The 24348-nt window shown below is 35.8% G+C and overlaps 1 protein-coding gene across 3 annotated transcripts in view; it reads right to left on the reverse strand.

Annotated features, from left to right (window-relative positions):
• Nucleotides 1–3974: 3974 nt before the first annotated feature.
• Nucleotides 3975–24348, reverse strand: part of KIAA0408 (KIAA0408 ortholog) — a 36955-nt gene continuing 16581 nt past the window's right edge. For 2 of the 3 annotated variants that reach the window (XM_032158685.2, XM_058435547.1), the window contains exons 2-6: nt 17165–17419; nt 12991–13353; nt 12823–12902; nt 9325–10657; nt 3975–7213 (exon numbers count right to left, since the gene is read on the reverse strand). In XM_032158685.2, coding sequence (XP_032014576.1) covers nt 7040–7213; nt 9325–10657; nt 12823–12902; nt 12991–13353; nt 17165–17299 — 2085 coding nt within the window. In that variant the 5' untranslated portion in view covers nt 17300–17419 and the 3' untranslated portion in view covers nt 3975–7039. The remainder of the gene's footprint in view (nt 7214–9324; nt 10658–12822; nt 12903–12990; nt 13354–17164; nt 17420–24348) is intronic. The other variant, XM_058435548.1, reaches the window with a different exon arrangement.

A 24348-nucleotide genomic window follows, 5' to 3' on the forward strand; every position in this document is an offset into this window, starting at 1 on the left:
ACCTGTAGATGGAGCTCAGGACTGGTTCATTCAGTTTCACTGCGTTTGCTTATACTCACATGGCATTTCTTTCTCCATGAGACTGTATTTATTCTTACCAATGCAGTACAGGTGTTCCCTATGCTCATCTACTTCATATTTATATAGACAATTTTAAGTAATTTTATAAGTTATAAAAATGGTCCTACTCTTTAATTATGTGCCTATTTTTTAATTGAAGAAAAATATATTTTCTAATTTTTGTTCTTATTGTCAATTATATGAAAGTATAGATGGTTTATTTATTACATTATCAGGTAAAGTTTTAGGTTCTAGGGATAGAGTCACAAGAAAATGACAATAAATGGAAAATGGAGAGAAAAGAGGCTCAGTCCCCACCTCATCATCTTTGTGTCTTTTTCAGTCTCTCACAGTGAGGCCTTCTGATGGTTTCCTATAATTTTTTTTTCTGAAAATATCCCAGATGAGGGCTCAAGTTGCATGGAGCCTCCATTTATTTCAGCTTAGTGGTGATTACTGTCCTAGTTGCCTGCAAATGGGTCCTCATTTGCCACTGTAGTCTTTTTAGGTTCCAACTTAGTAAAGATGTGATGTGCTGGTAAAGACCTCTCAATTCCTATTTCTAATGGGCCTGCCTCCCTACCTCAGGCTGTATCTCTTAACTTTCCTACATGCTGGTCCCCAGGACTGGGATTCTTGATCTCAGATCTTGCATTTGCCAATTTCCGCCCCCCGCCCCGGACACTTTATTCTACCCTGGCCCAGAGTCAGGTCTCTGCTGTTTTAGGAAGAGATCTCCTTGAGGATGGACTGCCTATCTGACCTGCCTATCTGACAGTGTGAGCACTGTCCACCCTGGAGTCCTTGATGTAGTGCTTTTCCTAGCCCCTGGATCTGTCTGGGAAGCCTAGATGCTTGCTTTTGCTAAGTAGAATACCTCATAAATTCATTTAGCTCTGGCTCCGTGGGCTACATGGCCACCATCTTTAGCCAGGTGGCATGCCAGGTCTCAGTATCTTTCTCCTTACCTCTGCTTTTCTAGGAAGAATCTTTATTCCCAATCATTTACCTCCTGAGTTTTCACAGATGGAGACTTTTGCCCCCTATTACTCCTACATGTAGCTTCCTCTAAATAATATTGTGGGTGCTTCTCTGGCTTTCATTGCAAATGAACTATTTTACCACAGATATCATTAACTCAAAAAACCCTTTACTGGGTTAATTTTAAACAGAAAATTTTAAGAAAATATTCAAATAAACAAATATATAATTCAGGTTAGACAATTTGGTGTTGAGACTGGTCAGCATTATGTAAGAAAAAATCTGCAGATCCCAAATAGCTGGATTAAATTTGTTTAATGATTCTTATAAAATTGCCATGAGTAAGTAATTGAAAAATAAAGCTTCAAAAACAAACTGGCAGCAGAGCACAGTTGCAGTCACATTGCTTAACAACAGGGATATGATCTGAGAAACGTGTTGTCAGGTGATTTCATCACTGAGCAAACATCACAGAGTGTACTTACATAAATCTAGATGATAGGCTTGATGGTATAATCTATTGCTCCTAGGCTACAAACCTGTACAGCATGTTACTGTACTGAATACTAAAGGCAATTGTAACACAATGGTATCTGTATACGTAAACATAGAAAAAGTATAGCAAAAATATTGTATTATAATCTTATCATATATGTGCATTGAACTGGTTTGTGCAGCATGTGACTATAATTTTGAGTGAGGTTTATATTGGAAATTACTGTATGCTTGCTATGGTTTGAATACGTACCTCCAAAATTCATGTTGAAACTTAATCTCCAATATTAAGAGGTAGGGCCTTTAGGAGGTGATTGGATTATGAAGGCTTCTCTTTCATGAATGGGATTTAAGGCCCTTATAAAAGAAGCATCACAGAGCATTCAGCTGCTTCTTGCTATTCTGCTGTTTCTCCATTGTTGGCCCCTTCTGCCATATAAAGACACAGCAATAAGGCACCACCTTGAAAGCACACAGCAGGCCTCACCAGACATCGAATCTGCTTGCAGCTTGATCTTGGACTTCCCAGCCTCCAGAACTGTAGAGAAATAAATTTCTGTTCTTTATAAATAACCCAGTCTCAAGTGTTTTGTTATAGCAGCACAGATGAGCCAAGATAATACTTCAAGCAAACTGCTCTTATTTATTCTGGAGTATATGTAACTTACGAAGTGTGAAACTATTCTCTGATTCTTTTGAAGATTGAGGTCAGGATTCAGTTGATGCTATAGATGAATACTGCTTGGCTATTTATTGGTTTTACTTCAACATCATGTCCTACATACAAAATTTATACAAAATCAGAGCATAGGCATTAAAAGTGGAAATATTTTGTTAAAGTCTTGTTCACAACTTCTTGAATTTCATAAAACCATTTAAGTCAGGGGTGATGACTTCTGCTGATCATTGAAAGAGGGAATCAACAGAAACTCTCAATGAGAGCAAGATAAACAATTTGTGTCATGTATAAAATGAACAAAACAAAAATGAAAAAGAGCTGTTCAATCTTTCTTTTTACCTTCTCTTCCTTGGGAAAAGAAGGCTGGAAAAAGAGCCTGAGCTAGGAGTCTGAAGAGCCATCTATTTAACTATCATCTTCAAAAATATTTATTCTAAATATTATCTTGACTACTTAATTTTTCCTTCTTACTTAGAAATCACAATGCCTGCCTTGTAGTTTGTTGTAAGAAGCAGACAAGTCGTGGAATATGAATGTGCTTTGCAAACAGTGAAGTCATAGATGCACATGGGACATTTATACGTATAGGAGAACAGAACATGAGTGAGCCCAGGCTTGGATTCTGTCCCTGTAACCTTGGCAGCCATGCAGACCTCTTTGAATCTCAGGTTTCCCACCTCTAAATGAACTTGTTCTGAGTTCATAGGTCCCTCAAAATCTAGACCGTTACCTACTTTCTAGATTTCTCCATAGCTTCATATAAACAGATATTTTTCCTAAGAATTTGTTAATTTAACCTATTGGATTAATAAGATCATTGAAATGTGTATCAGATTTTAAGTATCATGATTTTATTCTCACTAAAACAAAAAATTATTTTCTATGATGAATATGCATACATTAAAAATGACAAATCATTTTTGGTACTTGTCTGAAGAACCCCTCATCCCCAATTTTTGCCTTTTTTGCTTTGCAAAGCACATTTTCTTGTAGGAATATATTTTCAGGGTAAGATGAACAAGTCATAGTTATAAGTTCTTTTTTTTTTTTTTTTTTAAGACAGAGTCTCACTCTGTCGCCCAGGCTGGAGTGCAGTAGCGCAATCTCTGCTCACTGCAAGCTCTGCCTCCAGGGTTCACGCCATTCTCCTGCCTCAGCCTCCCGAGTAGCTGGGACTACAGGCGACCGCCACCACGCCTGGCTAATTTTTTGTATTTTTAGCAGAGACAGGGTTTCACCATGATGAAACCAGGATGGTCTCATCTCCTGACCTCGTGATCCGCCCACCTTGGCCTCCCAAAGTGCTGGGATTACAGGCATGAGCCACCGCGCCCAGCCAGTTGTAAGTTCTGATACATGTACTTGCTACTTAAGAAAAACATGCCGAATTTAAAGCAAATAGTACTGTAATTAAAAAAATCTAATTTTCCTGAAATGGTCTAATTTTATGATGTAAATGAAAATCTTAGAAATGAAAACTTTTTTCAAAGAAGACTTTTATCAGACTCAATTAGCAGTTAAATGAGTACAGAGAGGATGTCAGTGTACGAGAAGCCATATGGAGTTTTGGATGGCCAGGAGCAGGAAGTCAGGCAGGTTTGGCTTCAATTCTACTATCTAGAGATATTTTGGAAGAAGCTAGAGTGAACTGTATACATATTTGAGTTTAGATTTCATAAGACACTCAGCTTTACTGGAGTTCACTGCAGAAAAGGAGGGAAAGAAAAATGTTCTCGATGTATACAGATGGCACAGACAGTTGTTTTTACGCCTACTTTATTTGATAGCTTCTCATGGCTGAAGGAGATTTCAATATCAAGTAGTTGTTTATCGCAAATGTGCCTAAAAATAATTTTAAAGATCTTTGTAGGGAAGCAGAAACTCTTTTAAGTCCAGATGTTTTCTCAGGATAACTAAACCTGGTAAAATCACCTATGTAGAAGTAAATAATATTTTATGGCCACATCTGCAAAATGAAATCTGATCATCTTCATTGTCGATATAAAAACAAATGAAAGTTATGGGTAATTTTTGATAAAATGAATTACACAAAGCATCATTTATATTTTTATATTTGGCTTTGGGACATAAGGCAATATGGAGAACTTATGTGACACTGACACAAACACAAACACACACACTCACACACACACAGAAACTCAAGTACTCCTCTCTGCCTCATCCTTATTCCTTTCTGAGATCAGCCCATATCAGTAATCCTCTGCTGAACTAAAATAATATTTTTGCTCCAAAAGTCTGCTAGAGAAAACATCTATTAATATATGTTTTTAAATCAAATATTTCCAGAAATGCTTATAAGTCCCTTTAAATCTAGCAATGATAGCATAATAAAGGGTATATTCTAGGGAAGAAAATGCCCACCTAAAGTAGAAATTTACCAGTTAAAAATCATAAAACATCAAAAACTATTTTCAAGGATTATTTCCATTTACTTAATAGGTTTTTCCATTTAAAAATTATAAAATATTTAAAAAGAGAAAACAGCACATTCAAATAACCTTAGTTTTTCAGTTTTACAATCAAGGAGTTGGACTAGATGCTAATTTTTTTTCTCAGCTCTAACTATAATTTTAGTCAACATAAAAAGACGTTAAAATGTGTACCACTGGTTCATTCAACTGTTAATAGAAAAAAGTGGCTTAAAATTGTGAAGTCTGAAATACAGCCGTTCTAATTTACAGATAACAAAGGCAAGTCCTAGGAAGAAAAGTGACCACCCAAGGGCATCCATCCATTCAGAGATCAATCAATGTCACTGTTTTCAAATCTGCCTGATCATCAATATTTTGTTTTGTTTTGTTTTGTTTTATTAATGGTTCTGGAGTCCCAGTCCCTATCCCTGGAAATTTTGCTTTAGTAATACGGGGTGAGATCAGAAATTTCATTTTTTTAAAGCGATCCTCAATATTCTAAGGAACCATAGATCATACCAGACTACTTGGGATACAGTGGTGGAGAGGAACAGATAGGTTGCACAGTCCTTGGGCAGGCTCTCCATTGCCACACAACAGCATTTTCCTAACAGGTCCGTCATTTTATGACCCAGAGTTCCACTTTCCTGGTGTTTTCTCCCCTCTAGCTGGAAAGCATATTATGAGAGTGATATTACTTGGTGTCTAGTTTACTTTCCTTTGATAGCTTCCTGTGGAAAAGGATCTTCCTGAAGGAAATAAGAATTAAAAGAGTAGATTTATAGACCTTAGTTACCATCCAATACAAATCACTCTAGACCTTTAATTCCACTTAACTACCAAAACTGTTCTTACAGCAAAGTATGAATCTAGACATCACCATGCTACAGTCTTGAGCCTTTCAAGTAAGTCTGCAATTTGAAAATTATTTTCTTTACCTCAGGTCATGGAGTACAATGAAGTGAATTTCTCTAAATGGTTCAAATACATCATAAGGAGATGGCTCTTGGAGTACATTTGGCATAAGAATTTCTTAGTAAAGGAAAAGCTTAAATAGAATTAATATCTAATAACATAACATAATTGGTTTTATATAGTGACAGTAGAGAGCAAAGTTCCTTCTAAAATCTTCCATTTAGAATTCCAAGCCCCATCAACATTCATATTTCTGTCAGTTTTCAATATAGATTTTATGTGTTCACTGTATGCAAACTGTAGCCAAAATATACATTTCTATTCCTGATGCTACTGTGGATGTCAAGGTTTAGTTTAAGCCTTTTTTTTGTAGCAAACTGTGAGAAGTATAATTTCAGCTTTCAAAGAAATATTATTCCTGATCTTCCTTGTTAGTAAAAAAGTAACTTAGTTGGTTATCTATTAATTTTAAGGAAAAGTTTAGAAAAAGGAAAAAAATAATAAATGACTTACCTCTAAATATGTATGACTCCATGTTAAAGCAGCTAAACTAAAAGCTTACCACAACTTAAAGAAAAACTAAAATTCAATATCATTCAGTTTCTTTTTGCATCACATTTAGGAAATGTTTGTTGCTGAGGCTGACAAAATAAATTCATTATTTAATCATGTCATTTATAATGCAGTCTCATGATACTGTCTCTGAGGATCAAATATTCAGTTAAAGCCATACTAGACTACCAAATAATATATAAAACATTTATGAACATTTTATGCTTGCTTTACAAGGCTGATCTATTAAACTTGTGACATCTTTATTTAAAAAGAATAAACAAGGATATCAATGGTATTATTTTATCCTTATATGGGTTAAGAAATCATTTATGAGTTGTCTTTAGAAATCTACCAATGTTAGATGTGTGCATAATTCTTTTTCATTGTAGCTGGGGGCCAAGGAAGTGGTCAATTAACATTTGTACCACAAATGCCTTAAGTGGATACCTATTAAAAGGTATACAAAATATAAACAGTACTGCATGTTTTCAAAACTTTTAAATAAACACAAAGAATATATAGGTATACATGTTATAATTTCAAAGTCAACACTAGCACATAAGTTTTTCATATCTAAATACATACTAGGATACTTCCTATTTCAACACATGCACCTACAAACACATGGCCATGCACATAACCTTACTTTCTGCCACTTGCAACAAAGAATATACAATATTGTACATTGTTTCAACTTATATTGTATTGGAAAATTAATGAGGATGGCATTAAAAAAGTCTGATCTAAGAAATCAAAATACAGGAAGATAATTATTCCTTAGATTAAAAACACTGAAGACTGATGGAAAGTTAAGATTTAAATTGCTTGTTGGAAGAGAACAGGTCTGCCTGTAAACACTCAGAATGCTCTGTTTGACAAGTGGGACTAGAACTTCTGTAATATAGCAATCCAGGCCAAAGACTTAAACCATCGATGCTTCGGATCGCAGAGAAATGGTATTGTTGTGGGTAGTTCTCCGCAAGGCAGGGGGTGCAGATGGAGATCTGGATGCCCATCTGGAGGGGAGACGACGATTTGCTGGTCTAGCAGGTCGGGAAAATCCTTTTCCATGTGAGGCGTTCACTGACATGGATTCCTAGGACACAAGTAAAAACATTCCTCTCACTCTCTGGGTACCAACAATAGGCTTAATATATGATGGGTCTCAACTATAAGATTAGTCCATTAGTAAATTTACAAGAAAGAAAAAGCATTGAAAACTAAAGAAGGTAGTTGTCTAATATTTGTGGTTTTGAATGTTTTAAAGCAATTCAATTTTAATATGGAATATGACATTTGATAATTTTGTACCTTTCCTCACACTGACAAATTTTAATACAGTTAATCTCTTTGTAGAACTAATGAGGAGCTCAGGATTTAAAACTTTTAGGTTAAATAACTTGAATATCATGGAAATACAGATGCTTCTTGGTGGTCTGTTAGTATGTTACAGTGTTATTTAAAAATAAAAAGATAATCTATAGAAGAAACTGTTCATTTATGTCAAATTGACACTTTTAGAGGTGATAAGCAAAAGGCACACAAACCAAATGATTAATCTGATGCTTTTTTTTTCACTATCACTGGCAATATCTATCAAAACCTTAAAATCATTAAAATACTTTTAAATACATCTTCATTCTAATTACTAATACAAAATTGCTATCTCTCGGGCATGTTCTGATGAGAGAAAACCTTTTCCTTCACTTTTCTTCTCTTTCTTTTATTTTCTTCCTTCTTTCCTTTTATTTTAATGGAAAAAAAGCATTCCTTGGTCCTTAAAATTAAAACAAAAGTACAAAACTTCCATGACACACTTTATACACTTGGTTCTTATTGACCCTTCTTAGACCCCACAAAGTCTGTGCTCTTTCACCTGAGCTAGGCAGGGAGGATGGCCTCCTATTTCTACTATTTTAGCCATGGTCTGACAGTAAACTGCAGTTTCTTTTTTTTTTTTTTTTTTGGAGACTTATTTTCTAGATTTGTTCCCACAGGAGGAAGAACAAAACACAAAAACAAAAACTGCTCCTAAGGATCTATAGTAGAGGACCTCCCTGCCAAACTCCCAGTGAATGCAAAAAGGGAAATCGCTTAGTATTATTTCTTGTTAGTTAACGAGAATTTTGTTTGGTTATTGTACAGATATATCTATTTCCCATCTTTAGCTACAGGACCTTGTGGGCATTGATGGGCTCAATTAAAAAGCAGAGAAATACAAAAGCAGGATACTTTCTGCACCTTATAAAAACAGGCAAGATTTCTCATAAGATGGATGAAAACTGATATTTTTGCAGGGTTTGAAATCCACATAGTAGTTTTTTACACCAGAAGGAAGCAACTTGCATAATAGTTTAAAACCATGCTGCATACCCACTGCATTCTATGAAACTAGGAGTTCTGAAGTATTGGTTAATAATAACAATATGTCACCTTGTAACTTTTTGTTAGGTTCTTAAAAATTATATGAGTAAAAGAGAGTGTTGTATAACTCTTCTTTGTAAATACCAATTTCTTTGACCTCTTTTTCTCTTATAATTAATGAAGATTAAACTCTTTCATAAATAGACAGGAACAAAAAAGATAACAGTTTACTTAAAATGTCCATTTGAGTGGGGTTTTTTTGGTCAATTTCTATGCTAAGAATACATACAAATAAGAATAACCTTATTTATATATATACTATCTTTTAGTTCCACAGATAAAAGGACTCTATTAGGCACTGTTTTAAATGATGTGTATTTCCCATATTCATATTAATGTGATTACTCCTATGAGAAAGAATATGAGTCAAATGCTGAGAATGACTGAACCAATCATAGTTAATAACTGAAAAGTGAAAACGATTTTTAAAATATTTTCCACACACTTAAAAAAGAACCTTTAGAATAATGAAATTCTATAAATCGAGAAATGTCCATTCTGAGTATTTTTTCAAGAAAGAACAAACATTTGATCTTCTTCAGTTTTCTAAATCCACTTACTGTATTTATGTTATCCCATTTCAGAATTTTTCAAGTTACAATGTACTATTCTCAGTCTTAAAAACTACACCTTCAAGGTTCATGTTGAGTTATATTTATTTACAAACAGGGTCAAGAGGTTAAGAAGAGTCCAAAACTTGTGCCCTCATTTGGACATATAAACATGATTCACAGCCATTGCTAATATGGATGCTACCAAATTATGTTATATTTGCTTTCTCACCTCTGTTATCTTTTTTGGATCTATTCCTTGCTTCACTTCCTGTCCCCCCCACACAGCTGTCTTTTGCTGAAACTCTTGTTCCATTTGGAGCATTTCTAAATGCTGACTTAATGTGGCACCACCACTGACATCAGAATTACATTTGGTCCAATTATCCTGGAAGCACTTAGAATTTTGCAATGCAGACTCTGTTGCTGTCTCATAGGTTTTCAGCAGCTTTTCCACAACACCGTAATTCGACCTGGGATCAGCTGACCTCGGACGGCCAGACAAATTACTCGGTCTCCAGTCATGCTCGTGGAGCATATTCCGATAACTGCGAGGACTTAGGTATCCCTGCATTTGTCTTACTAGGCCTGTTGTGGATTTCTTGGTGGGATTATCAGGCACATTTTCCATGGGCACAGGCATGTGGGCATTGGTTTTCCAAATACCAGACACATCGTTACTTTGTGATATGCTACCTGTGTGAGTAGATGAGGTATCACAGGGCTTGAGATCCTCCGATGATTTTGAGCAGCTGTGATTTTGCTGTATTGCCTGACCATTTCTATCTGTTCTAAATACAGTTCTGTTGAATTCATCAGTCTTTGCTGCCAGCTTCTCATTCCTTGTAGTCCTCTCAAAGCCACAATTGAGATTTCTAAGTGGGTTACTGCTCTCTGCTACTGAGGAGCTACAGTCATTACTTACATGAAGATCAGGATGAGATTTAGCAGGGTGATCTGGGATCACCATTTCATATTTTAGATTACTGGGGGTAGAGCAGGTTTTCTGAAACCACGAAGTAGAGGGGCTCCTTTTTGCACCTATCCCAATGTTACATGACCACATGCTAAGTCCAACATCTTCATTACTTGGAGGCTTGCTATCTATTTTGACTTCTGGTACCAAAGAGGAAAAGATGATACCATCTTTCAAAGTTTTCCCTTCATTTCGATACAACATAGACATCTCATGTTGTCTCAAAGGGAAGTGAGGGTTGCAATTCCTTTCACTTTGACCCTCATGGGGCACCCAGCTGTTGTGGTCTAACCTTTCCTTCCATCTTTCATAGGCTTGTTCAGAATCCGAGCTGGGAAAATTTCGAGAGGTGCTTCTTGGAGGAGGAACTGGTGGAGTTTCATTTCTTTTCAAATCGATTGTATCAATTCCACATTTTTTCATAGAATTGCTCTGGTGCACATTGGTACAGCTCAGATTCTTCCTATTTTTCTGTTTTACTTTTTCTAAACTGATTGGAAGAATGCACTGGTCATTGTTGATCGTGGGGTCCCCATGAGGTATATTAGTTACATTTGGCATTTCCTGGAGAAAAGAATCTGACTTCATCCTAAACAATGATAAAACATGGTGTATTGGTTATAACTTTATTTAGAATAAGCTCTCAAAAGCAACCGTAGCTACAATGAGTTTCTGCTGTAAGAAAAGGATTCACAACTCCCTCATACATCATTTTTTTATAAATCTCCCAATCAAAAACTTCAAGTCCTTTTATGGTGGAATGAAGTCTACCTCTCAGTTTTATATTCAATGCTCTACATACTCTGACTCAAACTCTTTCCAAACTCGTCTCTCATTTTCACTATTACCTGAGACTTCACTTACCCTCAGATTAAACTATGTAGTCTCCTGGGTTTCTGCTACTGGCATTTCCCTTTCTGTAGCTTTTATCTTGCCATTCCCTTACCTCCTCTCTGCCTGCTGAATTCTTATTCATTATGTAATGTGAGCTCAAGTTCTTCTCCCTGAATTTGAAATAGCACTTTAAGTAGTCAGATAGAAATCTGAATAAAAGTGCAATGAGACATGAGTAATTCCAAATGGAAAGTGTCATTTGGGCTTGAAAAAAAGTAAAATTTTTTTGGATTACTTGAGTAAAAGGCATATAGGATTGAAGTAAAAGGCAAAAGGATTAAATACTATGGCTACTCAAAGGAAAATGAGTACTTTGATATGGATTAATTATAAAGCAGAGTGGGGAGGATAATGAAAAATGAGAGAAACATTAGGTCATATCAAATTGTAATGTCTTTGAATTACAAATATCTTGAACCTTGTTCTAAAGTCCATGGGGTGACAATAAGAACTTTATATTAGGTGTGATTTGTAAAAGAAAATTGGCAAGTAAGTCTTTTCTGAGTTATATTAAATAAAAAGCTAAGTATCCCAATTCAAACTTAATCACACTGATAAATATAAATCATATTTATACCTCTTCAAATTATAAAAGATTATGGGATAGCTTACAATAAAATGTGGATAAATACCTATTAATAGAGAATAGAAACAAAGGTAAATGGGCAAATAGAGGACAAAGTTATATTTAAAACATGATTGGGTAAGAAAATCTATTGCAAGTCAGCACAAAAATTCTTTCTGAGCTTCCTAACAACTAATGAAAAATAAGGGAATGTAGGAAGCATACTGAACCATGAGGAGAGATAAATGTTGATCCTAGAATAATCCATCTTTACTAAACTTGTAGAGAATTCCAATGTATTTGTTAATTTGGCTAAAACTTACTGTTATATACTGTTTCCAAATGGAAACAGCATTTTTTGTGGCACGCGTACATGTGTACATATTTACAATATGTTGTTCTGAAAAGTATGTAGGCCTCCATTACATAAATACAAATTGAAGCAAAATAAAGTGCTCTTAAGCATTAAATATTTTAGTAGAACATGATTATATAAGCAAAACGCCACACCGTTAATTCTGACATCATTTAATGATACATTTAACTGAATTAGCCCAGTTGCACACTTTCATTGTCCAAATGCTCAGAATGAGAAAGAACTACTTTTAGAGGTTACTTACTGATTTTTTTATGGAGGGTCTACCTTAATTAAACACGAAAAAGAGTAAAGTATTACTAATAGTCAGATTACAAAGAGAATTGGAAGATTTGCTTTAAGAATTAGTGAACAGAGAAAGATACAATTACAGTTTCTGGCCTGGTGTGGTGGCTCACGCCCATAATCCCAGCACTTTGGGAGGCTGAGGCAGGGGGATTATTTGAGGTCAGGAGTTCGAGACCATGCTGGCCAACATGGTGAAATCCCGTCTCTACTAAAAATACAAAAAAACTAGCTGGGTGTGGTGGTGTGCACCTGTAGTCCCAGCTACTTGGGAGGCTGAGGTAGGAGAATTGCTTGAACCTGGGAGGTGGAGGCTGCAGTGAGCCGAGATCATGCCACTGCTTTCCAGCCTGGGAGACAGAGCAAGATTCCATCTCAAAAACAAACAAGCAAACAAAAAATTAAAGTTTCTATCTCCCACCCTAGATAATACATTTTAATAACTCATTAGTTCTTACATGTAAGGAGGAGGCAGTTTGGAGTCATTAACTAAAAACAATATTCTTTTTTATTTACCCATCTAAAATAATCAGAAGTACCAGCCTACCTTCTATGGAGGCAGTTTGGAGTCATTAACTAAAAACAATATTCTTTTTTATTTACCCATCTAAAATAATCAGAAGTACCAGCCTACCTTCTATGGTTAGACCGCTTTCGAATTTCCTCTTGAAAGCTGCATAATTCTTCACTAACCTTCGCAAGTTCTTCAAGAGCCTTTACACATATAAGCAACAGCCCGTTAGCACTTTGAAATGTAAATATTTCTTTAGAAACAGTTCTAGACCAATCACATCTTACTTACTGTATTGAGGGCACCAGAACAGCTCTTGCTCTCTTCCTCAGAAGTCCTCAGGTCAGGCCAGGCCTCACATTCCTCTTGGTTGTCTGTAGCCAAAGGATCCAAAAACCCTACTTTTGATTTTTTTGTTGCTTTTTGTCCCTTACACATTTGATTTCCTCCACTGACTAAGCTCTGCTCTGTTTTATTTTCTTTTCTCAGATCATCTTTGTGATTCGTCTTTATAAATTCACATTGTCCTAAATCAGGGTAATTTGGGGAAGATTCTATCACTTTGTCTGGAATGGTCTTCTCATGGTAAAGATCAATGATCTTAGCACGTTCATTCATATTGATTTTCCTCCGAAGCTTTACTTCCTGGCAAAGCTGTCAGAAAAAGAAAACAAAATTAAAACTTCTTTTCCCCTAATTCACTTTGTTAATATTCTTGATACTAAGCAAACCGCTTTGAGTCAAACCGCTTTGAGTTCTCTTTGCCATATTAAAATATACTTCCTGGGTATTAATGCTTCGGCCTCCAAATAGTGCCTCTAAAATATGGATTAGCTGGAACAAGTTTGATGAAACATAAAGGCTACTTTTAGTAGTGCAACACATGGATGCTAATTCTTTTGACTAACAATCCATCATTCAAAAATAAAATAAATCTGTATCTGTATATAAACACAGAAACACTGTCACAAAATTAGAATGACCTGAATCAATTACTGGCCATATTATATAATTGCTTTCAGAGAGATGCAAGAATTTAACATTAAAGTCATAGTTTTCAAATGTCTGGTCCTACTTGTACACTAACATTTAACTGTCTAAATGCTTGACAATCTCAGATAGCAAGTCAACTTATTCTTGTTCCCTAAATAGTCACTTGTCAGTCAAAAGATGTTTCCTTTATGTCAATTACATTGATGAGGGCTAGATATTACTGAGATTTTTGAAAAATGTCAAAGTGATACACATTTTTTAAATGTTTCTCATCCAGATTAAAACAAATATGACAACACCCTATGTGATATAATAGAACTGCGAGGCTTTGATCATCTATTAGTTTGTATTAAGGTAGAACCCAGATTACTTCTTTATGAGATCTTAGTTGAAACTGCACACACTCATTCAGTTCACTTATGAATAGAGGAAAGAAATGGCTTTCTCTTTAGGCTTGAGTCAGGTAAAAGCTTGTCAAACTTCAAAAGGGACTGTCAGATGACTATCAAAGCAAATGACTCTATATTTAACAGCCACAATCAATATCTACACTGCATGTATTATTCAAATAATATAATAGATTTATTGCTGCTTAATACATACCAATAACTCAGCTGAGAGAAGCACTAGAGTTGATGCCTGAAAAATATAGTGTATTTATTTTTCTAATGCTTATAAATTTATTAGTATTTATTGTATGAAGTCAGGATAGCATCAAACTGCAGCCGTGAATCGATTGTTTGGTCCCTGCCAAGTTGTTTGTACTGAACTTCTGTGGGCATTATGGTTTGAGCTGACCTTGAGGGATATAAGAAGGAACTCTAAAAAGTGACATGTTAAATCTAAGGATGCTGTTGGTGACACTGTCCTGTTTTTGAGAAGTCATGAAAACAAAATTGCTTTAGTTGCAAAAAGGTGGGAAAATGTGCTATTCCTGGGAAATAAGTTTGCCTTATCATTTGAATTTGAAGTTATATGCACCTGATAATTTTTGTTAGTTACTACAAAGACTCACTGGTACATTTCATATATGATCCTTCCTCCTGTCTTCAGCTCATCTTTCCATTTTTGTTTTTGCATATTTTATATCATACCTAATTTTATGCCATCTTAAATTTTCTTGACTTAGGTGAGGTATGAATCAACAAATAACAATGTTACTGATGGAAAACTATTTTGTACAAAGGAATCTATGTTACTTGGTACCCAGCCCTTGTCAATGGTTATCTGATTATTCTACCAAAGGATACAGGCAGGAGACTACAGTGTGAAAAAAAAAAAACCAGAACCCCAGGTGTCTATAAGTTCTATCCAGAATTTCTATCTGTATTTTTTCAAATTTCAAATGATCCAAGTATGAACATCTTGGTTTTGCCACAGCAAATGCAATGACTGTGGATAGTGGCTGAACAGGGAACTATGAGCATCTTAATAGCCAATACTGCATCCTCTCATCAGATATTATCACTTAAAATCACTGAAGATATATGTGCATACCTAGGAATCTACAGTTCTCTAGTACATGGCTTAATAATTTACATCTGATTTAACATACAGAACTTTGTGATAAATGTTAAACAAATACAGTCTTTTATGCTTGTGGCATGAGATTACTTTTCCAAGTGTTGATTTCTTAATTTTAGTTTAGTTATGGAGCTGTAGAACACAGGCAGCAAAACATAAACAGCAGTACAGCTACTCTCCAAGATAAAAAAAATATGATAGTCCTTTTGTCTCCCTGATACAGAAAGGGATGTTATCTCTATGAGGTATAATTTGATGTTTAAAGCATATTTCATGCCTGCTAATTGATGAGGCTAATATTTACCATAGATGAACTCTATAGAATTGTCAGAATAATTACTGGAAAGTAATAAATTTAATCAGACAGCAGCTTCTTTTAACTACATGGCTTTAAAAATTGGCTAGATTAGGCCAGGTTCGGTGGCTCACGCCTGTAATCCCAGCACTTTGGGAGGCCGAGGTGGGTGAATCACCAGGTCAGGAGATCGAGACCATCCTGGCTAACACGGTGAAACCCCGTCTCTACTAAAAAATACAAAAAATTAGCCATGCGTAGTGGCGGCTGCCTGTAGTCCCAGCTACTTGGGAGGCTGAGGCAGGAGAATGGCGTGAACCCGGGAGGCAGAGCTTGCAGTGTGCCGAGATCATGCCACTGCACTCCAGCCTGGGCAACAAAGCGAGACTCCGTCTCAAAAAAAAAAAAAATTGGCTAGACTAATCCTGCATCCCTTAGTTATTTTGCTTGGATGCTAGAATTGTCTGAGACTGTTATGAACTGAACTTCCCAAACATTTGGAAGGCAGTGACCTAGGACTACAGGTCAGTTTCTGATTGCACTGGAGTTTTGGATTCTGATTTGACCAGGGAATCTCTTTGTTGATCCAATCTGAGTATGGCTAGAGGGGTTAAAGGAGCAAACAGGACACATTTTCCAAACTATAGAGGGACAAGAAGTATATATTCTCCTTCAATCCCTAATCATATACTACATGCCTGCCTTCTCAGCTCTATTTTAGAGGAAGGGCTTAATAGTTACTTTTCTTCAGCTTTCTTCCTACTATCCCAATTCGTATTTTATTCACAGTCAATTACATGGCTGTTAATAAGAAACATGACTGTACTATAAACACATAAAGCACTTACTTTGCCTGCAGAAAAGGCCAAGAAGTCTTAAAATAACAACTTTGGTAATGCGCATAAAACCATATAAAGTCAATACTAAGGATGTTACCAAAAGAAAGCAAGATAAGCATAAATTATTTCCAGTTGGTGCAAAAGCTTGAATATACATCAGTGCAAATGCTTGAAGGAAATATTTCAGGGTCAATGGACTGAGGGACGGTTAACGGGAACAAAATGACTGTGTCAGAGTTGTGATATGTCATTTTTCATAACTCCTTTTCCAATAAATATGCCACTAAATGTGCACACCTTGACCGAATAAATCTCATGTCTACTGCCATTTTCTGTTTGATATATGATACTCCTTTTGATTATACTGAGTTATCTAACATGTAATTTCCTTTAATAGACATTACTCATAAATCTTCTTAGGAAAGATCTATGTTCTAATGCCCAACTATAATTTTGCTAATCTATGTCCCACCAAGTATATCTTTCTTGCATTTTACTCCTAGCCCTGGTATTTGAAAATTCATGCAAAATACATACCTCACTTTTGATAAAAAAGCTGTCTAGCCAGAAAATAATAAGTTGAAACATTTTAGAGTGACATTTCAAATGCTTAATTTTCATGCAATGATATAAAATAATCCTTACAATACCATTGGATAAGATTATTCTATTTTTGTTCTAGTAAATGTCACTGAGAAATGTACCTCTTAGGTGGAATAAGGAAAACAAAAACAGTTTCCAATACAGAACAGTCAACAGAATTTTCATCTTGCACTTAAACGTTACAGTACATCCACAACAAATTGAAGTGTACCTCTTCTATTTTCTTCTGCATGATCTTCCATTGACTTTCCCATTCCTTTCTTTCATTGTCAAACTGGTCCAGTAATTCCATCTTTTCCTTATGCCAGTTAGTCTCTGTGTTCTCCCACTGCTTATGTAGGTCCATGGCAACAGTGTAAGTGTCGGCGAAGAAGTGTTTCTGCTCCTCTCTGCCTTCTCTTAACTGTTTCTTGGAAGCTTGAAGTTGTTTTATTTGAAGCAGTCTCACTTGCCTTTAAAATAAAGCCTAATATAAACATAACAAGAGAGAGTTCCAGATCCATGTGCTTTCTGGAAATATATTTTATCATTTTGTCAAGCCACTGACATAAACAAACTATAGGAAAATTGGACTCAAAAGAAAAGAGATGACAACAGTCTACTTAAGAAGAAGAAACTAACACAGTCAATAAAGTAATAAGTATTGTCCAAAGTTTTTTTCCCTTTCTGAGACCAGACAGCAAAATTATAGTGGACAAGATGATTAAATGCGCATGTGAGATATAATCATCCCTTTTACCACTTACTCTAAAAATAGATTTTTTCATGAATATCTAAGAGTGTAAGTATACAATTCAAATGTACGGTCACATCTACACACTGTGACAGATTCTGCTGCAATAAAATTATTCTTTCTGTTCTGATGCAACCTGAATATATATTCTTATGACTTAAATTCCTGAAACAGAGCTGGTTTGCAGTCTTAATTCTATATTCAGAGATCAAGCCTGTGCCAAATGTCATTACTGTGTTACTTATTAAGACCCCAAAGTTGGTAGTCAACTTAGGACTAATGTATCATCCAGAAACTAATCTAAATTATAAAAAATATATTCATTATGTCACTTCATCAAGGAAACTCTAGAAGCATCAAAACTATCCTGTGAAATATACGTTAAAATTTATCCATGCTCTCTTTTCCTTTGAATAGGCTATATACCATAAACTGCTTAGGATATTGAATACAGGGAACTGAAGAATACATTTTGCTCAGTTTTCAGGGAATCCTCTATTACATTAAGCAGTGACTGAAATAATTAATTTTCTACCTTCAGGGATGTGTATTTAAGGTTTGAAGTCACAATTTAAAATACCAGCTATGTAACTGGTATAAGTCTAAAATTTCTGAGATTTAGTTTTTTGCATTAAAATGGGGATAGTCATAGAACTGTTAAAAAGATTAAATGGCATACTGAATGCAAAGTAGTTTGAGAAATTTAAGAAAGTTTTCTATTTTTTGCTTTACAAAATTTCATTTTGACTTCAATTAAAAATAATTTTGTATTAAATACATCATGTGCCTTTTTAGGAGGTAGAAACGCATGTTTAAAATGTTTGATTCTCTGTTTAAGATAATTATGCCTATAAGATGTCTAACTCTTCAGTCACTAAGCCATTATCAAAATGCTATAACTTACTGGTGGCAGCTAATGCTAATTATGGACAAAGATCCCAACAGTCAATAGCTTTGTGGGTGCTGGCACTGCCGAATTAAGCCCACATACCCAAGCAGCAAGTGCCAATTTTGTATTCACAGAAGATAACTGCATATTTCATATCCTAAATGTAAGCTAAATATCGAAGACTAATTTTATTTTTGTCAGACTGTTGTGAACATACATATCTAACTGGTCAACAGTTTTGAATATATATTTTTTGAGTCACGATCAATGAATTAGAATAGAGTAAGAATGAAAAATGTTAGCTATATTTGCAGGGTTCTACCTTCAAAACACCCTAATAATTTTGGGATCTATATTGTTACTTTACTCTCAAACCATTTACTAAAGATACTTTGATAATTTTTTCCCATGTCTTTGGCACTAGCACTATCATGATTAATTCAGTCACAAAAAATACATAATTTCAGATCTGGCTATTAAAGGTGCTATCATATCTCATTTTATCCATTTGGCCATGCTCAGTTTCTGACGTCATTTCTCCACCTCCTCTGTCACCCCTTTCTTTGCTATGTTTCCCACATATAAACCAGTAACCACAAGTACTTGCCATAATAAATGTCAGTGAAGAACAAATAAAACGAAGATGGTAAAGAACATACAGAGTTTTGGTTTCTGTTTGTTTTGGCTAATCTAATTTCCATTGATCTTGATCTTGAATACCTAGTAATCTTTTAGGTTCATCTAACAATTCTTCATAGGAAATGCAGACAGTGCTTGTCTTGAAACTAGCAGACTGCTTTAAAACTATATGTAATTAACTGTGTGGTGAAACTACCTTGCTGACTAGAAAGTAGTTGCCACTGGAACTTCTTAGGAAGAGTGGTGTGGTTTGAGATAATAACAGATAAATGCAGATTTAACCAAAGAAACTAAAAAAGGATGCAGACTAATTTCAAGCTACCTGGAAAAGAGGAGCTATGATAAATTCATGTTTTATCCCAACTGTCTTTAAACACTGGAAATGTTCAGAAATCACCATAAAGTCTTTTCTACAATTATGTAGCAAATGGCTCCAATTTTTCCCTCTATTCTTAACTCTTCTTGAATCGCTTCCACACTACTGTTGAAAGATGCCAGGCCTTTCTCTTTTTAACCTACCAGAAGATCATTCAGGAATACCCTAAGTCAGTCTTGCTCTTGATAACAAGACTATATTTAAACCCAGGTAACAGTCCTGAAGCAGACTGAATCCTGTACCTATTTGCAACGAGCCAAACTCATCCCTTAATATGGAGAAGGACCAGTGTATGGAGCTTTTCCTTTCCAGGCCCAGAGCAATTGCTAGTGCCAAAAAACGTAATAGTTATGGATCAGAAACAAGCCTTTGCAAGAACATTTCTATAGAGCAGTATCTGTGCCAATTTTTTGTGGAAGGATTTGGCCTTCTTAGCATCTCAGCCTTGTCGTAAATATAATGTTAGATGTAACGCAGCCAAACATATTGCTTCCACCTCTAAATATAAAGTGGGGGGAGGGGGCATATAATTGTTTTGGAGATTAAATGAGCAAAAGGGAAAAATGCTTAAAAGAGGTGCCTAAACACTGCTCTGGATCATAGCAAATGCCTGATAAATACTTGCTTCTTGTTTTCTTCCTTCTGTCCCTTGTTCCCTCCCTTCCTCTTCTTGTCTTTCCTCCCTCCTTCCCTTTCTCCTCTCTTTTCTTCATCTATCCCTCTCCCTGTTGTTCTCTGGAAAAAAAACTGATTATTTTCATCTTTATTTTAAAACGAGATACAAGCAAGTGTAATTGTGTGAACTCTCATATTCTCCATGATCTTCTTTTGCCTTTTTTCAAATATTTTAAAGATACATGTCACGTATTTAAAGAAAAAAGTTTTATTGTTAGTAAAAATGTGAACAAATCTTATGTAAAACTGCTTTTGTTATAAATCTGACTTAAATATTACAAAAAATATCAAACTGAAGGGGCAACTTTGTAGAGACAGAATGTTTCGTAATGAGAAGTTATGGGGTAAAGTGGTTCAGCAGATTCAAAAACTCAATTTAAGTGCTCTCTACTGGGGCAAAAATAAAAGTTCTTTTTGTTCCTAGTTGTCACTCATTTTCTCCCACAGATACTGGCATCTATGTGGGAGAGAAGGAAGGATTTCTGCTATCTGCGTCCCCTACCCCATATCTCTTTGGCTCTCCAGTTTATGTTGTTGCTTCTAGAATTCCATTTCAGAATAAAAATTTATTAGAGCAAATGTAAGAGGACAGAGTGAGCTGCATTACTTAGTCACACACCCCAACTCTAAACCAGCATTGCATAATCCCTTTTAACTTACTTCCCCTTTCCAGGGCTGAAAGCCAGAATTATAAAGAGTTGTGAGTGGGTTGCATAAGTATGGTGATGGGAGGCAAATAGTTCTGCTAGCCTTCCGGTCCTACCAGTAAGCAAAGTTTAAGAGTAACACACAAGTCTCACAAGGAATTATTTTCATCCCCCAAATTAGCCTCAGTTTGGTCATGGCAGCAATTCTTTCTCTGAGGGGTGCTCCATTCTTAGGACACCCTGGTCACTACCCTTTCAACCTCCATCTTGCCCATTGAAAACTGGACTGCAGCCAAACAAACTAAACAGCGTTCCTTAGGGGCAGCTGCTTCATTGCTACTTCTCTCTTTTTAGATTATTGTTTAGAGTACTTGTTTCTTGCTCTCCTTATTTCCTTTTGCTAAACATATCACTTTTCATATAATTAAAGATTTTTCATTTATAAGAGGTTACATATTCCAATAGAAATGCCACGCACAGTAGGTACTGCTAATCTCACAATTCCTAGAAGACTAATTTGGCCTGAAGATGCTTTGCTTCTGCTTAACTTTGATGGATTAGGAATTCCCCAGCTTGTAACCTATCAGAGTAATGTACCATTTACCTCCTAAATTCTCTATCCCTTTCTCCAGGCAATTACAATCACTTGAATTATTTCAATGAATTAATAAATCTCATTCCTCTCTATTGTTCACTTGCAATTGAATCTTTCCAAAGACCACCATGATTTGATTTTGTTACAGGGTAAAAGGGAAATTTTTTTCATTGCTGTTTATTGCTGTTTTAGCACATTCCTCATGCTCCAACAAGGTCAAAGAGACACTACCACATGCAATTCCGAATGAATCAACTTTACCGTTTCATTTAATTATCTTCTTCCTTGTTTTCTTTACAGTTATTTACTCAGATTAGAAAACATCCAAGCTGTATGCACACTGATTTTACTTATAAAATGCAAACTTTAAAAGCAAACATTTGGTTTGAGTAAACAAATGTCTAAAACTAACCATCGTGAACAAAAGACATAGTGGAATTTCCCTCCTAACCGTAGATTATTCAATTATGAATGGCATAGACTTCAGCTCAAATTACAGAAACACTAACTCGACAGTGAGTCCACCACCACCTTAGATAAAACTAAAATTTATTTTTCACCGCAATTTTCAAATACCAACAGTCTCCAGGATTGTGAACTTTAATTTGCAAATGTTAAAAGTCTTTATATGAATAAAAAAAATCACATTTGAATAAATATACTTAGTGAAAATCAATGATGGGCAAAGTGCTTTTCAAACAACTGAGAAGCAGTGTTGGAAAAACAGTCTCAAAGAGCGGATGGTACTGTCAGTCCAGAGTTGGGAAATCCACCCTGAGCAGCTGAACAGCCTTTTTCCTAAGAGTCAGTACAATCTGTTATGCACCCCGCCCACTGTTTTTAAGCCCAGACACAGACAACAGCAAAGACAGATGTTGAAATTACACTCCACTTAAACAGTATCCATAGTTTAAAACATCTCAACAGCAGCGCAGCCCCTTTGTATCCTGCCATAATTAGTCACTTGCTTGTAACCTTGCCGGAAAGAAACATACCTTTCGCAGTGGGGAGAAATCCTATGGATGCTCGACCACTGGTCAATTAGCAATGGAAGAAAGTGGATGGCTAGCTGTCCTAAAGAGAAAGTCTCAGCTCGGTGAATCTCGATTCTTTACAAGAAAAGGGGATGCAAAATAAGTCCAACCATTCCACAGAGCAGTACTGACAAGACCCTTTGAAACCTTCACCACTTTTACAAGTCAAAAAGCTGCTCAGCTTAGTGTCACAGCAGCAGCTGAGACTACTGTGACGTCAGTTACTTGGAGGCGGCCTTCAAGCCCCCTCTTCCAACCAGAGCTCTGTAACTTTAGAGCAGCTCATGCTCTGGGTAAACAACTCCAGGTCCAGGACATTTTTAGCTTTTATAATGGAGCCCAGTATTTTCAAACTTGCCAAAAGAGCTAGTTGTTAACATCATGCGATGACAATGGCCAATTTTAGATTTATTTTATTAGGAAAGTAAGCTCATTTTTTTATAGGCAAGAATTATCTCCCTCCTTCCATACTTCTTTCTCCTCAGCTGGTGGCAGGATGTACGCTGCTAGGCCTTTAGAAGTTTGCATCTGGATGCGGCAGAACAATATGCGTAGCATAATTATATGTATTATGCACTCTCAAAAGATCTATGAAAGTTATCAAACTTCTATCTTCAAATAAAATAGAAATGGAACATGAAGTCCAACCTCTTAGCTCTCTGTGATTCTGACAGTGTGTTGCTTTTATCTACAGTAGTAGCGATGTCTTTACATTAGAGAAAATCAGAGCCCATGGGAAAGGATGAGATTTCTTATTGTGGGAGGACAAAACACACACACACACACACCCCAAAAATTAGACACCTATGGGCTTATTTTCCACTAAAGTGTGCTGCAGCCATAGGAAGAGAAAGCAGCCTAAGTGTATGGAAAAGCTCTCTAAATCATGATCAAATCAGCCTGTTCTGAAATGCTAGGAGATCTTGCCTCCCCAGCGACATTTTCAGGTTTATTGTGGCTTTGTACACACATGCATCTGATAATATTTGGTTTAATTTAGTCAAAAAAGTCTCTAGAGCAATTTTTTGCCTAACTTAGCAAATACACAGGTTTAAACAATAAGGTCTTATCTTCAAGTCTGAAGAGCTTCCCTGGTATGGTCTTTAAAGTAATACATATTCACTCACATTATTTTTACCTGCTTCCAGAAAAACATTTCATGAGGAGCTAAAGTTTAGTAATAGTAACCTGCTCATAGTAGGACTTTAATACATGTAGGACAATCAAATGAAACCGTACTCTGTGTCTGGAAAGCCTGAGATCATAATCTCAACAGCAATAATAACAATAACAGTGATAGTTATAGTAATAATAGTGATTATTCACTGAGGGCCAACTCTCTACAAGGTTCTGTGCTAAGTACTTTGAACAGACCTTTATCTGAGTTCACTCTCAGAGCAATTCTGTCTCTAGATACTGATAATCTGATCTTACTGATAAAACCCAAGCAAGGCTCATAGTGGTAAAGCATCCTGCAAAAGTTCATAGAAATGCACCCATGTGGAGGAAAAGGGTTTGAAACTGTTTTTTCTGATTGCAAACCATGGAATTTTGTCATAGAGATCTAGGTTTCAATTCTGCTGCCACCACTTACCTGTGTGATCTTGCAGACCCTCCTTCTTCCCTAAAGACATAATTATATTTACTTTAAGAGGCCATAAGAATATGAGGGAATATATATAGCGCCAAGCACACAATAAAGGGTAGCTCATGTCTGCCTCCATACTTATGAGGCTAGGAAGAAGATTCTTTTAGAGCGGGAAAGGGAGGAGGGAGTTGCACAAAAACATCAATACAGAATTATCTT

Source organism: Hylobates moloch, unplaced genomic scaffold, assembly GCF_009828535.3.
Source record: "Hylobates moloch isolate HMO894 unplaced genomic scaffold, HMol_V3 SCAFFOLD_2, whole genome shotgun sequence".
Classification (NCBI taxonomy): domain Eukaryota; kingdom Metazoa; phylum Chordata; class Mammalia; order Primates; family Hylobatidae; genus Hylobates; species Hylobates moloch.